At 42.2% G+C, this 16,719-nt stretch overlaps 1 protein-coding gene across 1 annotated transcript in view; it reads left to right on the top strand.

Moving 5' to 3' along the window:
• The window catches only part of CACHD1 (cache domain containing 1), a 303,229-nt gene that overhangs the window by 235,655 nt on the left and 50,855 nt on the right, over nt 1-16,719 (top strand). The window contains exons 10-12 of the mRNA XM_069232515.1: nt 2,748-2,897; nt 10,778-10,901; nt 13,040-13,157. Of these exons, the coding sequence (XP_069088616.1) occupies nt 2,748-2,897; nt 10,778-10,901; nt 13,040-13,157 (392 nt within the window). The remainder of the gene's footprint in view (nt 1-2,747; nt 2,898-10,777; nt 10,902-13,039; nt 13,158-16,719) is intronic.

Genomic DNA, 16,719 nt, shown 5'->3' with positions numbered 1-16,719 from the left:
AAGGGCAGGTAGGTACCTACACTTAGCAATAGGTCACAAACCTCCACTAGGTCCAGTCAAGGTCTCAGTAAATTAATCCTTGCTTAACCCTTGGTAGCTTGGCCCATGAGCACTTAGGCTTAACTTAGAAGACAGGTGTGTAAAGCATTTAATATCAACAAAACAGTAAATAAGTAAAACACAACACACACTAAAAATTCAAAACCAATTTATAAAAGTGGGAAATGTTTTTATCTTTAAAATTACTCCAAAACAAAATCCAATGTAGGGAACCAGATATGTTTTTTTAAAGATTAAAAGTAAAACTAGCACTTAGAAGCAAATAGCGCTCAAAGGGTTAAAAAAAAAAAAAAAGGTCACACTGGAGAAGGACAAAGTCCAGAGTTCAGGTCACCAACAATGTAACACAGTTACATTTACTTTCAGAAGTGTTTCTTTATTCAAGAAAGTGGTCCACAGCACCAGCCATGGGTTGTAGGTTCTGCTTTACCTCTTGGTGTATGGAACTACAACTCCTACAATGTACCCCTTCAACATATGGAGCTTTTTACAACATTTGCTCCAAACGTCTGGATCTTCTTCCAGAGGTCTTTTTTGGGTCCGTGAAGTGTACACAAAGTTGATCCAAGGTTCCAATGGCAAACTGACGCTGGTCTGCGGTTGTTTTCTTGCAGGGCTTGATGCAGGGGACTCTGATCAGCTCCACTGTACCTGTAGCTTACAGGGAGTCCAATCCTGGAGTTGCAGAAGCAAGGCAAAGTCCTTTTCTTGGTGAAGCCCAAGGTGTGCTGCTGGTGCAATCCTTGTGAGTGTTCTTCCTCAGGTGCAGGCCAGGGGTTCAGCAGGGATATGACTTGTGGGGCAGCACTGCCATATTTATCCTTGCTCCTGGGTGGGAAAGCTGGGGTGCTCCTGTCCAATGGGATGCAGGGTGACACCCTCTGGGGTGACCACTTCCTGTAAAGTGTGGCAAAAAGCGTGGCAAAAATCAATACCAGAAAGCAACATTCTTTAAAAATCCAAGGTGGCAAAAATGTATCCTTGGAGGTTAGATCTGGCAGAGTTCACCCACTGGCGTGGCTCAGTCTCCATTAACACAACCCTTCCAGTCCCTGACCTAATCAGTGGGGCTCCCAGCTGTCTGGGGGAGCAGGGAATGGAGGAGATCCAGTTTCTCTTACAACTAGCTTTCCCTCCCTTGACGCCCCTCCCCTCCACCCACCCTCCCCCAATCCTACTCTGCCATCTGCTGCAGTAGTTCCCTGCCCACCAGATGCTTCCTTTGTCTCAGCCCAGGCCACTGCACACCTCTTTAGGGTAGCCTGGCTCGAGCTGACAGAGACTGACCAATCAGGAAAGGGAACTACAGAGCTTAATTTGGTAACTTTCAGAAAGAGTTCCAAAACTCTTTCCCGGAGCTAGTTATATTAAGTTCAACATTGGCAAGTTGTTAGATTTATTATAACATTTAATTTGGTACCATACTATTTAGATCATCCCTATTGGAAAAAAGACATAACTATATTAAAATAAAGGCTCTCCAATGTTAGCGTATTTACTACAATGGGGAAAACAAATTAAAACATCTTTTATAAAGTCTCTGCTTATATTTACACTGCACCCAACCCTGGGGGCATCTAGGGCAGACCTTAGGAGTGACATATGCAAAAATAAGGTAGTTTGAGACTTTGGAAGTATTTTCAATTCCAAAGTCGAATTTGGGGTTCATTTTAAGTTAAAAGCACCCAGCAGGGCAGGCCTGGCTTTATGACACCAGGGACCACAGCAGTGCACACAGGGGTGCCCTAACTATACTGGGATCCCTGAACCTACATGCCCTACTATATACTAGGGACTTGTAGGTTGTCAGAGCCAATTATAATTATGCCAAATTTGCATATACCTTTTTAAACAGAGCATTGGCCCTGGGACTGGTTAGCAGTGCCCAGGGCATAGAGTTAAAAAACACCAGTATCAGCTAAAAATAGGGGCAAAAAGTGAGGGGGCTTCTGCAGTCAGCCCAGTTTTCCCACACCAATTATAGAGAATTAGTATCCCTATCTGTCATTCCATTTTTTGTCAGCTCAGTCATACCCACATAGCAGGTATCTCATAATTTACGCCACTACATGTTTGATAACGATCAGGTTCCTCTCCGAATCCAGGCACTGTTAGGGGACTGGAGAACATTTGTGGACTTCGGAGGCCAAAAGAGATTGGAACTTGAAGGGGCCATCCAGTGTAGAGGAAAAACAGTTCTCTACAATTCCTGCATCGCTGACAGTCAAGAACAATAGGCATTCCAGAATGTCCCTTTGTTGAATAATTTGTTCTTGAAGACCTATTGTGACGATTCAGTGGATGACGCCTAAATGGATTGGAGGCCAGCACCCCTTGCCTATATCTCTGATTCATTTAGGTCTGCCTTAAACCCTGTCAAGTTTAACAGGCCCTGACCTCAATCTTGTCTCAAGCCCACAGTTCCCCACTCCCAGCTGCACACATTCCTGAATTATGTAAGCCATATATATGGTTGTTAGTGGTTCTTGTTGAACCATTTCGTTTTCTCAGTTTGTGTTCACCCCAACTAGCTCTTTTTTAACAGAACATACCATGAACATGAATTGATGGTAGATCAGGATCATTATATGTCATGTATTAATTCACCAACAGTGTTCGATATGTATGCCTATGTATAGCATAACTTTCGGTTAATGTAACAAAGCATCATGCTTGTTTATTACTAGGTTTGATCATGACTGTCAGCAAGCCGTGCTACTTTGGAAATCTTCTGCTGGGAATTGTCGGAGTCGATGTGAATCTTGCCTATATCCTTGAAGATGTTACCTATTACCAAGATTCCTTGGCATCTTACACCTTTCTCATTGATAACAAAGGTACCATGTTCAAAGACATTGTGAAAATAATGCCTTTTGTTTTCTGTTTTGTCTGTTACGTTGAAAGCCATGGATGCCAAGTGTTTTATTTGGCTGTACTGTTGCAGCCTTCTTGTAAATTACAGTGAACACCCATATTTCATGAAAAACCAGGAAGTGGTATTTAAGCAAATTGTGGTGAAAGACTGGAAATTCAGGTCGATTCATTGTCCTAAGTGGTTGAATATTCGTTCAATAAACTTGCTTTATAAACAATAAAACATTTTCTCTATTCTGTCACACATACTTTGTAACATATTGTTTTGTTATATCTTGCTTAAATGTAGTTAAGAATGTATGATTTTAACTTTAAATCAATCATTATCTTGCATACTAATTCAAACTTTACTTTTGAGTCATTTAGTACAAGTATTTGGTCGTGTAATCTTTGCTCCTCTTCTGGTTGAAATGATGCTATATTCCTGTATTGTAGAGTTCACCTGTGGCCTACTGCCTACCCGCATGTTTTCCCTTTATGTACCGGTCACCAACCCTTTTTTCCCCATCTGCATTTTTTGACTTTGATATTAAGCAATCTTTGTTAACGCTGGCAGGTGGTTATCTGTTTTCATTGATCTTTTTCATATTGTGGTCTGTTCCTGGTCTTCTAATCTACCAGGAAAAGTCACTACAAATCAATAATGTGGAAGACAACACCTTTCTATTCAACACCTCAATAGGGTTTTAAAGATAAAAACACCTTTATTACGCAACTATACTCAACCTAAGGGAGGATTGTAGTCCTCTCTATTTTGGAGCAAGAAATTATTGAAATTCCTCCCCAGGGGGACTTTTTTTTAGCTCCCCCTTGTGTTCTGCACGGAGTAGATTTCTTTTTTAATATGTTTTCTATTTTTTTGTGCTTTCCATAAATTTGTCACGTAACAGGTAAACTGTTTCTAATTTTTCGTATTCCAGATATTCTCATTTGAACTTGTATTGTAGCTTGTTATTGTTAGAAATGGGGTCTCTAGCTGGGAGTCGGTTTGCACCCTGTCCAAGTAGGGACCCTCACTGTAGTCATAAGGGAGATACCCGCTCAGATAACCCCTGCTCACCCCCTTGGTAGCTTGGCACGAGCAGTCAGGCTTATCTCAGAAGCAATGTGTAAAGCATTTGCACATAACACACAGTAACACAGTGAAAACACTACAAAAGGACTCCACACCAGTTTTAGAAAAATAGCCAATATTTATCTATTTAAAACAAGACCAAATAAGATAAAATCGAACATACAATAATAAAAATATGAATTCTTCAAGATTTACTCAAAAATACAGTTCCTTGAAGTCAATAGCTCCACCTGGGGCTATCCTGGCGTCGTGACCAACAAAAACAGTTCAGGCCGGCCGCGGCAATGCGGGCCAGCTACGGTGTTGGGAAGACCTGCAAACAGTACCTTGGATTTGTAGGGGGTGTTAATCCTCGCGGTGGGCTCTGGAGGGCGGTGTCGCGGTATCTGTTCCAGAGTCGGTGCAGTAGTAGTCAGGCCCTTGAAGTCACACGCCTTGCAGATTGAACTCCAGGCTGATGGTCAGGTGCGCCAGCTTTGAGGGCATTGGGGCTGCGGTGTGAAGCAGGACAATGCGACGTGTGGTGCCCACAGGTCACAGTGAAGGCAGCGGCTTGGTGACGGTGTCCAGCGGCGTTGGTGAGAACCTGGGCTGTGGTGTGAAGCGGGGCAGTACATTGTGTGGTGTCCACAGGTCATGGTGCAGGCAGGGATGCTGTTGTTGCGGTAGCGCTGTCGTCGGTAGGCCCATGCCAGCGGTGCGGGATGGGACGGTGCTTCGCGACCCTCACGAGTGGTGTCCACAAGCCATGGTGCGGGCAGGATGCCTGGTGATGACACTGGAGTCGATGATGCTGGCGTCGGTGGACCGGGGCTGCAGTGTGGGATGGGATGGTGCTTCGTGCTCCTCACGAGTGGTGTCTTCAGGCCACGACGCAGGCAGCAGCATAGTCATCAGCAGGAGCAGCGTCGGGGAGGCCCAGGCTGCGGTGTGAGCAGGTGATGCCGGAGTGCGGGGCCCGCAGGTTGCGGTGCGAGCAGCGGCTCAGTGAAGTCATCCGATGACCACGTCAGTGAGACCGGGCCGCAGTGCAAAGCCGGGCAATGCGACTCCGTGCGGCTTCGGTAGGTCACGGTGCAGGCCAGTGGCTTCGTTGCCGGCGGTGCAGTGGTTTTTCCTCTTGGACAGCACAAAATACACAGTTCCCAGTGCTGCAGGTCGAGGAAACTGAAGTCTTTGGTGTCCCTGAGACTTCAACAGGAGGCAAGCTCTACTCCAAGCCCTTGGAGAACTCTCTCGAAAAGGACACAAAGCAAAGTTCACCCTTTGCACTCTTTTCAGGCAGAAGCAGCAACTACAGGCCAGTCCAGCAAAGCAACACAGCAAAGGGACAGTACTCCTCCTTCAGCTCTTCTTCTGGGCAGAGGTTCTTCTTGATTCCAGAAAGATTCCAAAAGTCTGGTGTTTTGGGTCTTCTTCTTATACCCCTTTCTGCCCTTTGAAGTTGGCAAACTTCAAAACAAAGTCTCAAGTGTTTGTTAGATCCTTCCTTGTCCAGGCCAGGCCCCAGACACACACCAGGGGGTTGAGACTGCATTGTGTGAAGGGCAGGCACAGTCCCTCCATGTGTGAACGACCACTCCTCCCTCCCCTCTAGCTCAGATGGCTCACCAGGATATGCAGGCTACAGCCCTGCCCCCTTTTGTGTCACTGTCTAGAGAGGTACAAAACAGCCCAACTGTCAAACTGACCCAGACAGACAATCCACAAACAGGCAGAGTCACAGAATGGTTTAAGCAAGAAAATGCCTACTTTCTAAAAGTGGCATTTTCAAACAGACAATTTAAAAACCAACTTCACTAAAAATGTATTTTTAAATTGTGAGTTTAGCGACCCTAAACGCCACATTTTTATCTGCTCTTAAAGGGACTCTGCGCTTTATGGATATTTAAAGGGAGTCCCCATGTTAACCTATGAGAGAGATAGGCCTTGCACAGTGAAAACCGAATTTGGCAGTATTTCACTGTTGGGACATATAAAACACACTAGTATATGTCCTACCTTAAACATATAGTGCACCCTGCCCCTGGGTCTACATAGGGCCTAACCTATGGGTGCCTGACATGTAGTTAAAGGGAAGGTTTAGGCCTGGCAAGTGGGTACACTTGCCAAGTAGAATTGGCAGTTTAAAACTGCACACACAGACACTGCAGTGGCAGGTCTGAGCCATGGTTACAGGGCTACTAATGTGGGTGGCACAACCAGTGCTGCAGGCCCACTAGTAGCATTTGATTTACAGGCCCTGGGCACCTCTAGTGCTCTTGACTAGGGACTTAACAGTAAATCAAATATGCCAATCATGGATAAACCAATCAACAGTACAATTTCTATAGGGAGCACTTGCACTTTAGCACTGATTAGCAATGGTAAGGTGCGCAAAGACAATACACCTGCAAAAACAAAGTCCAGTACACCATTAAACCAGGAGATCAGAAGGCAATAAGACAGGAGAGACACACCAAAAAGCTGCCAGATCTAACAGTTACTCTTAAAGATGGTCATGTGAGCAATTTCAAAACATCTTATCCTCTGTTTACTAATAATGGCATGTACAGTGATCGTCTATCACATCCCCAAAAATTATTTTTCTATGGCAGGGAATTCATATAATTTCTGTCATGTTCCCGAATTTGCTTGTATTGAAGTGTATAGGATATTTCTAGAGTGGTCTTCTGGTAGGATTTTGTGCCAAAGTGCCTTGAAGCCATGAAGTGTTCCTTTTGAGGTTGTTCTCCTGCATCATTTTTGTATTTGATTGCTTTGTACTCTGGATCTTTTAATAATTCTGTCCAGAGTGAAGCTTTCTCTTCCTCTGTACATCAATGTTATTTTCCTAACTTTGACGGCTATGGTTGATGATTAGAGCAGGTATACTCCTTTCTTCGAAGGTGTTGCACAGCCCATGCTCGGGGAACTGAGGTTTGAATGCTGCGACAGATTTTGGAACCATAAGTCACTGATTCTGCGTACCTATTACGTGAAATATTTATTTCAAATTTTCTGACAGTCTCCTCAGAGATGACATTAAACTTTTTGTTCTTGATTTTTTTTTTTTTTTTTTTATTTTTTTTTTTATCTCAAGTTATTTACAGATGGCCGAATTACATTGGATCAAACCTTTTTACATCCCAGGATGTACGTGAATAATAGGCAGGTGCAAGGATAGTACTTGGACAAGAAGGCCTCACTGATTGACCACATTGCTTGTTGGAACAGTTTGCTCACTTACCCCATGTGACTATTTTTGGTTCCTAATAGATCTTTTCAAGAATACTGTTCAGATGTCGACTCGTGATTGACGTCGTTATTTGATCCTAAAGAAATGGTTGATTAGCTTTTTCAAAAGCCAGGCAGAAATCCCAGATGTCAGCAAAAAAGGGAGCAATCTTTTTGATGGCATGTTTATGGCTTTGGACTCTGAGCATGAAAACGTGGTCAAATGTTGCCCACCAGGGCCTAATGTGTCATCGGTGACCTCCCGGGAAGAAGCACACATTTTCCAGACACCGATGCACTTCCTCATGTAGCAGATCACCTGTGTTTCACTATAAACAACTAGCGTTAGTGCTCCATAAGAGCCTAAACCATTTATTTACATCTACAGGCCCTTCTAGGTCCTCTCCCTGACCATAGTTTTATCTGTATTTTGTAGAACATAGAACATTCTTTGTCCCTAATCGTGGAAGTAGAATAATTGGCAACCTCTGGTATTCCTGCAATGTTATACACAACCAGACTTAACTGGGTAGGTGCTAATGAGCATCCTTGTTGTACCAATCTGTGTCACCATTTCTGTGTCAGTAATTCCACTCAGGTGCTTAGCTGGAGATGGTATACCCTTAAAAGCAATTGCAGACCCTTATCTAAGCCAAAAGCACAAATTTATCATCGAAGTAGGTTTCTGTTGACAGTGGGGAAAAGTGGATTTAAAGCCATTAAAAGCCCAAAGAAGGCACCCCTTTGTCTGGATCTAATATTTTATCATCCACTTGACAGTCAAACCATTATCAATTGTAGATTTCACTTTCCTCTGTCATTCATTGACCCCTTTTTATGTAGAGGCCATATGTTTCCATCACTACAACTGCCAGGGATACTATCACACTGGCAACTTAGCCCATAGGGTTTCTAAGGACCCCGATCCATTCTGATTTTTTTTTTGCTGGTCTTTATCAACTCTTACCAAGCAACTGGGTTCACATAGAGTTGTCTGGGCTTCTTCCATTGCTTTTTGGTGATACAGGGGGGAGAGTAGAGTAAGTCATGCCTTCACTCGTCTGCTTGAGAAAAGTCTGAGGGAGTGCCACAAACTGCTCTGCCTGCCGCTGTTGTTGATTGCAGGTGTGGGTAATAACACTTCTTTATTGTACATTTTATAGCAGCATAGTTTTTTCAACTTCCCTTTGTAACAATGACATGTGTTTAATACCTTCACCGCTGTTGTATAATTTCATAGCAAATGTGCAGTCAATACATGATTGACTTTTGTTTTCAAGTACATTGTCGAGTGCTCTGGAACCCAGAGAGAAAAACAATACAGAAATAATAAATATAACCCAAGTCATTACATTAATGTGTCAAAGAGAGGCGATGGTCAAAGTGAGTGTTACCTGGCATCCTTAGTGTTGCCTTCACCCTAACCTTTCGTCTTCTGACCTCCTGTTTTTGCTAACTTCGTTTTTGCTGGTATTAGGGATCTGTGCTTTTTACCACCTCTAACCAGTGCTAAAGTGCTTGTGCTTTCTCCCTAAAACGTGTTGAATTGACTTATACCCAATTGCCATAGTTAATTTACATGTACGTCCCTAGTAAAGTGGCACTACATGTGCCGAAGGCCTGTAAATTAAATGCTACCAGTGGGCCGGCAGCACCAACTGTGTCACCCGCTTAAGTAGCACTTAAAACATGTCTCAGGCCTACCATTGCAACCTGAGTGTGTTCAGTCTAAACTGTCATTTGACCAGGCAAAGTAAACGTTTTGCTGGGCTCAAACCTTCCTTTGTAATACATATGTCACCCCTAGGGTAAGCCCTGGACAGTCCAGAGGGCAGGGTGTAAAATATTTAAAAAGTGGGACATGTACTTATAAGTTTCACATGTCCTGGTATTGAAAATCTCTGAAATTTGTTTTTCACTACTGTAAGGTCTCCTCCCATATGATGAGATTAGAATTGCGTTATTAATCATTTCTAAATGGGAACAGTTGGATTTTAAATTATAGGTTTGAAAATTGCATTTTTAAAATGTTGACATTTTCTTGCCACAGCCATTTGGTGCCTGCAGCCTGTCCCTGGTCACATGACTGAGTGTAGTTTTGTGTTCCTCCTAGACAGCAACAGAAGATGGGGCGCTCAGGTTTGACTGGATGGGCCATCGATGTGAGGATGGGTAGAGAAGAGCTCGGCCCAGCCCGACACACTTGAGTAGGCTGTGTCCTTTCTCCACACACAGGTCTGCATAACACCTGTAGTTAGTCTGGAGCCAGGAAGGCAGGACACCTGTGCACTTCAAAGATATGCCTCTAGAAGCTTCTCCTACCTTCACAGGCGCAACTGGTTATAAGTACTTCACCCCAGACACCAACTTGTCATTTCACTTCTGGACCTGTGGATACTCTGTCAGGAAGGAGGACTGCTCTGCTGCTGAAAGAACTGTCACTCTGTTGGACTGCTGCTCTGCTTTGCTGCCCTGTTGCCTGGGTGAGAAGGACTGGACCTGCATCTCATGAACCCAGAGTGACTCCAAGGGCTAGTTGGTTGGCCTCCTGATCTGAAGCATTAGGGACAGCCTTCCCAACAACCTTGCACTAGGACTGATACCTTTGTGACGCTTTCATTCCAGGTGGTGCCATCCCAGTCCTGGACCCTTGGAAGTGGGATTAAGGTGCTCTGCCAGCCCATGGATCCATCAGAACTAGTAGAAATGACACATATCTGCTGCTGCGTGGATTGGGCCTGTCAGAAAGATTGCATCACCCTCTCAGCCGCTGTGCGGCCCATCCTTGGCACAGACTCTTGCATTCCTCATCCACGGCAGCCTAAACGGCGCCAAACTCCACATTACAGCCTCTCAGCTCTTCGGAACCAACGCATCACCCCAACTGCGCATCGCATCCTTGATGGTGAACTTCAAATCGCAAGTCCCGTCACTGGGATCCTCGATGAAGACTTGGGCCCTTTGCCACAGGTCGGAACCAACACATCGCTTTGGCAGTGCTAAGCATCTTCACAGATCCTCACAAAGCCCGCAAACCAGGATTAAAGTACTTAATATGGCAGGCCCAACTGAAACCCTGTAGTTGAGGCACGCTCCTTCTCGGTTGGCCTGAACTTGTGACTTTGTCCCAGTCCGGTGCGACCAGATGTCTACAGTTTAAGCTTTGTGCTTTTTGGCGATATTTTCACTAACATCTTTAAAATTTAGTATTTCCTGTTTTACTAATTGGATTTTTGTCATTTTGGTCTTGGTTCATTTATTAAAGGAAGTACTATTTTTCTAACTTGGTGTAGTATCCTTTTTGTGTGGTGTTTCCACTGTATTATTGAAGTGTTGCACAAATACTTTACACATTGCCTGTAAGTTAAGCCTGACTGCTCTGTGCCAAGGTGCGAGGGATAGGTATAGGTTAATTTAGTACTGTTTTGTGCCTCACTCTGACGAGGATTGTGGTTGCTGCTTGACCAGGGCTCATAACCCCAGTCAACCAGGAACCCTGTTTCTCAAAGTGTCCTTAAAACTTACTGCTCTATTTTCTTGAAATATTTTCAGGCTACACGCTAATGCATCCATCTCTTGCTCGACCCTACCTGTTGTCGGAGCCACCGCTGCATACTGATATCATACATTATGAGAACATTCCGAAATTTGAACTGGTTCGACAAAACATCCTTGGGTAAGCAAACAGGCATATACTTTTTTTTTTTTTGTTTTTTTGTTTTTTAATACAAATCTGTTTTGGATGACAATGGATAGCTTGGAGAACTTGGCCAAAGTAATTAATAAGTTAAGTTTTGTATACCATTAGGGTTCTGTACTAAAGCACCTATTACTAGAAAATAAACTGTAGTATGGTAGGCCTGTCGACTGTATTTGTCTCAGGGGTTTTGGCATGCATGGAAGAGACTAACAGCTGGTTTCCTCTTGAGATCCATACTGCTCCTTTCTGCCTGTCCACTTGCACATGAAGCAATCCAGCGATATTCCCATTGCAGGCCTAATTTTTGCAACCTGATTAGCTCCATATCGCCCAAAGATGCTTATCTGCTGGTTTCATGGACTGTAGCTGTGGTGCAATTTGCTTTTCTAACTCCCCTAAAAAATCATCTTCCCTGGCATTTCCTTTCTATTTGAGCCCAGAGGTTTGGGTGTTTAGTCTCCTGCATCTAAACCTCTGACAACTTTCTCCTCCTCCTCCCCCACCAGGATGTAATATTAATGGCATTCCATCTTAGTGCCCAGAAGCTTGTAAGTCTCACAAAGATCCACCTTTGGATCCTAATGTTAAAAATGTTTTTTTTTTTTTGTTTTTTAAATGCTTCTGTTCAAAGCGTAACAAAGTGACTCCCTTTCCCTCTCTTTCCAGTGCTATGCAAATCGCTTGCAAATATAAATAGCAAAGGTAAATAAACTACAAGATCTGTTTAGGTTGAGCATAACAGCACGCAAGCGCTGTTTTTCCCGACGTGTTGGTATGTATCTGGGCTTTCAACCACGCCCACCGCACGCCCATCACTATCACTGGTTCATGGGCTTGCCCTTCAAAAATCCTTTATTTTCGTGGTAAATGCTTTACGTTTGTCCCTCTTTGGGGCGGCTTAGTTAACGCCTTGGACATTGTCCCTGTTACATGGCTAATTGCACTTTTGCTGATACGTTTGACTGCGAGCGAACTTCCTTTTCCTTTTGTGTGCTGCGTCATGCTGATGCTGTGGCGCTTTGAATGGGCTCAATTATGTGAAACTCTTTTACTTTTCAATTAATGTGGCGAGAAAAGTCCGGTTAAAAGTTTACAACGCCAATAGCTCTAACTTGAGCAAATGCGAAACCCATTGCGTTGCAAATGCTTGTTTAGGGGAAGCTGTAAGCACAGGAGTAGATTTCACCTCCCGTTTTTCCAGGACATTAACCCTCTTCGTGTCTTGTGACTGTCATTTTCTGTCTCAATGTACCAAAGTGTGTCAAAACATCCTGTTTAAACCTCTGTCCCTGAGGGGGATATCTGACATGCTGCTGACAGGTCTACAAAACACAAAAGGAAAAACCATGGCAGCCTGGGGAGTCATTCCATGTGTTAACTTTATTTAGAATTGTTTTGCCTTTTTGTGTTGTCTTAGCGCATTTGTTTCTGTGATTCCTTCAAGTTGTGTAATTTTTCCAAGTTTCATTGAGGACATCTTGTGTTGGTTTCTAAATGTGCATAAGTGGTGGTTCCCGTACAGTAGGTGGAATTCTTTTGTATTCCTTTCCCCACCACAATGATGGCAGCCTCTTTTGTTTGTTTTTTGTGATCTGCCTTTGTCCCAAAACCCTTTACCAACTATTACTCTCTTGGTGCACACTCCGTGCCCATTCCAGCAGCGTATGCGCACCTGGCCTCAACAGTGTTAAAAAAAAGATATATATATTTTTCCTCTCTTGTTTGGCAACCACCCAGACGCCACTTACCCTCCCGCATCCCTCCAAGTAGAGAAGTTATGTATAACTTTAGTGGCAATCTACATTTAGTTTCAAGTTTTGTCTTCTGAACTGTGCAGTGGAGGTAACTGGGGTGATGGATAAGGGAGTCGTATATTGGTTCTTTAAAATTGTCCAGTCAACTGAAATTGGCTGCATTTGTCAAATAATATTTGCAAAATGTAAGTAGGTCATACTGGAAACAAATACATCAAAGTTACAGAAATGTGAAAAATGTTTTAGACCTTTAGAGACCAACATTGTTTTCCCCAACGTATTCAGTTGCTGCCAGTTGTATGAAACATTGTCATTTTATTATTTCTTATTATTTCTTTCTTATATTTCTTGCCAACATAGCCTCCCACTCGGAAGCCAAGTAATTACAGTGCCTGTGAATTCTTCACTCTCCTGGCACGTGAACAAATTGAGGGAAGCTGGGAAAGAAGCCTACAACGTTAGCTATGCTTGGAAACTGGTAATTACAAACAAGAACTATTCTGCCTTCTTAAATAATTCTAGTAGTTCTTTTGATCTTAAAACGAGAATTTTAAAAAGTTGTAAGGGTAATTTCAGTATTTACAGATTAATTCTACTAGGAAATTCCCACACAATTGTTATGATTCACATTACTGAAAGATCAGGCATGCCTACCTCGGCTTCATGTAACCCAATTGTCTTTAAAAAAAAAAATATTGCGCTGTTATGGACATCTCTAGTGAGCACAATGTTTGTTTTCAGTTTTTTTTTTTTTTTTTTTCTTTTTTCTTTTTTTTTTAAACAGTTCCTTTGTTTCACTTTAAACAGATTGGTTGAACTAGTCAGATGACGGTTTCACTCCTGGCTCCAGTGGGCCTGTGACTTTTCTTCCAAGGCTAAAACATTTCATTTGTAACGTAATCGCTAGTAATGTCTTTAGATAATTTTCCAAATACAGGCCATTTTTGGCAGAACAGCCCTTTTTGAGTCAGTTTATGTCCATCCACTTGGTAATGCGTTCTTCATGATCTAGTCCAGTCTACATATGAAAGAACCCGCCGACAAACCGACTCCCAGGACAGTGCAAATTGAATCACTCACTTAATAGCAGGATCAAACCCAGGTAATAACATGAAACACTTTAAAATACAAGACTCTTTGGCCTGCGTGCGTGAGAGCCCTAAACCTGTTTCATTTTTAACATATAAACATTAAAGTATAGAGCGAGTAATTATGAAATGCAAGCAAAGCACCACACCAACACGGAGTCTGTTCTGACCTAGTTATATCACTTCAAATGCCAAATATGGACTATTTAGTAAACTTTTCAGTTCTTTCTACACATTGCCAATACTCTTGAATATATCGGTCTAGTTTGTAGGGGATGAGAGGGGATAACGTTTAATAAAGTTCAATCAGGTATCTTAGACATGTAAATGCAATTTATGAACCAATGTAAATTTAACTGTGATGAGAAGATATGTAATAACAAGATTTAAAATGTTAACAGAAACAATTTTAAAGTTAAATGGAAATGAAATCACGTTTAAATCCAAGAAATTAGAAATAGGTGCTGGTGTTCCAGACTGATTTAGAAGCATTAACTGCCCCCCTCAGTTTCAAATACCTTTAAATGATTGATCTGGTATCTTCTGGATAGGTGAACTAGAAGAAAAAGTGTACTTTTCTCTCATTTTAGAGTGAATAATCTATGACTGTTGTTTCCGAACTGTTAAGCATATCTGATCATTAGTTTTAGACTAAGGCAGAGTCAGTTTGATGTGATTCTGGTCACAACGTTGCACCTCACAGATCTCTTCTCATTTTAGCTGTGGCTCAATGGATTTGACATTCATTGTCACTAAGACTTAAGCATGAAATATGTAGGTAACTCTCAATTATACCGGACTCATTTTTATGTTGCAGTATTCATCGGAGAAGTGGAAGCAATATCTTACCAGTTAATCAGCACCAAGAGTAATGATACTGTAACCAAACCAGATCTCACTGAGCATTTTGTTTTTACCTTGATGAAACGTGTGTGCCAGTTACTTATTTGTTTAAAAGTTTAGCAGTCTACCTCTGTGGACTTGAGCAGGAAACTAATTTCGCTCTAGTTTGTGTTCTTTGTTCTGGTCAGGGCCAATGTTTTGAGTTCCGTATGTATGCTATCTAATTATTTTTGGATCATGGTTGTCTTGAGAGAGAATATTTTGTGTCTCTGCGCCAAGTCTTCATTTCTTATTTTTGTTCCCCTACACCTACTTAACAAATTCATATTTTTAAAATAAATTCTGGACACTTGGCCTACTGCAGTGAATAAAATAGCTACCAAAAGGGACCAGGGGATTCCTACTTTGCCAAGAATATTTTTCGCAAAATACTATGGCAACAAAAATATGCAAGTACCAGTGGCTCATTTCCCTCCATTGGCATAAATATAATCCAGAGTATTATGTTCAGCAGTCCTTAGGAGGTTTATTTAAGAGATTTGATTGGTCAGCCTACAGCAGTCGTTTGTGTATATGTATCATCGTAGCTTGTGAAGTGCTTGATTTGGGGCAGCAAAAACTTTAATTCTTTAGGCTGTGGACTTGTGAACTGCTTTTCAAGTCTGCTAACTGATGTCTACATGTAGCAGGTTTTTAAAATTTCTGTTCTGTCCAGATTTCAAGCTAGTAGTTTTTTTCTCCATTAAGCCACACGTTAAAGCTACGCCTGAACCTCACTGATCTGCTAATTTCATATTTTGTACCGAATTTATAGTAACCTAAAACTACAACCTGAGTGAAATAACACATCGAAGTGCACTATATTTCTACTAGATGGTGTTTCGCTCTTAATGTTGTCATCTCTTTCTCATTCTTAGAAAGTGATTCCTCAAACAACTGTGACTTGCTATCCATTTCCTCCAATTGTTTTCTCTTTGTCATATCCACAAAAAAAATTTCACCTTATGCTCCATCTGGAAAAGCCCGCCATGCACAGGATTTTCAGTCTGCTGTATCCTGCCCATCCTCACACCATTCAGATGTACTCCACAACATCCAGTCCAGTGTGCCCAACTCTAAATATACAGATTTCCTTCTCCCTGTTCCAGGTTTATCCTAGCTCAAAAGGGTTTCCTTATATTTTCTTCTTGTAAATAATCTATTGTGCACTCCTTTCGTTTCCTCTCTCTTTCTATTATCACTGACAAAACGTTAGTAGCTCCTCCTTTTCCTTACACTGCTCAGTTATTCTTAGATGTAACTTTCTCTGCGTTCCTTACGCCCTTTTCACTACCGCTTTTCCTCTTCCTTTCACACCTTCATTCCTCCTATTTTCTACTCCACTATTTTAGCTTTTCTCCCACTTCTTTTGTTTTCTTTTGGCTTCTTCTTTTCATATTCACATTCACCTTACCTTCCTGGTTCCCCAAACTTTGGCTTGAGAGTCTGTATAAGATCACACGCTCTGAATGTAATGCTTCCATTGGGTGAAGATCTACCAACACATTAATTTATATTAATCATTTTGGAAGTTGTGAACATTGCACAAGCTAAGGTAACATGACCAAATTGTCTTGGCATCAATGTGTGATTTACTTCTTTCCACCGTTCTAGGAAGCACTTCTGGATGCTAGGTCATCTCCTGTTATCCTAACTATGGCTTAGAGGTGTGAACCTTTTCTGGATTCAAATGCTGTGCATTATTCTGTCATTGGGTCTGGAATCGTCTCTTTGAAGTCTTTCCTTTTTTTTTTTCTTCTCTTCACATGGGCATTATCTACCATTTGGGGCTATGTCCCACCTTGTGTGACGTTAGGCCTGCGCCCTTGAAGCTCCTAGATGTAATCGCGATCTTAAGATTTTTGTTTTTTAGCATTGGGTCTGGAAGCAAGAGAGAGCACAGGGGACTATAGGGAGAAGAAGCTTCATCGTAGAAAGTCAATATAACTGAAAACAGCCAGGAAAACTGTCAAACAGGAACCACAATGTGTCATTGGAAAGAGGAAAGGCCACTGAAAAAATGCTGAGAAACAACGAAGAAGTTGGGAACCAGATACAGATTGAGGCTCA

Source organism: Pleurodeles waltl, chromosome 4_2 (assembly GCF_031143425.1).
Source record: "Pleurodeles waltl isolate 20211129_DDA chromosome 4_2, aPleWal1.hap1.20221129, whole genome shotgun sequence".
Taxonomy (NCBI): domain Eukaryota; kingdom Metazoa; phylum Chordata; class Amphibia; order Caudata; family Salamandridae; genus Pleurodeles; species Pleurodeles waltl.
This window is presented reverse-complemented; position numbering and strand designations above follow the sequence as displayed.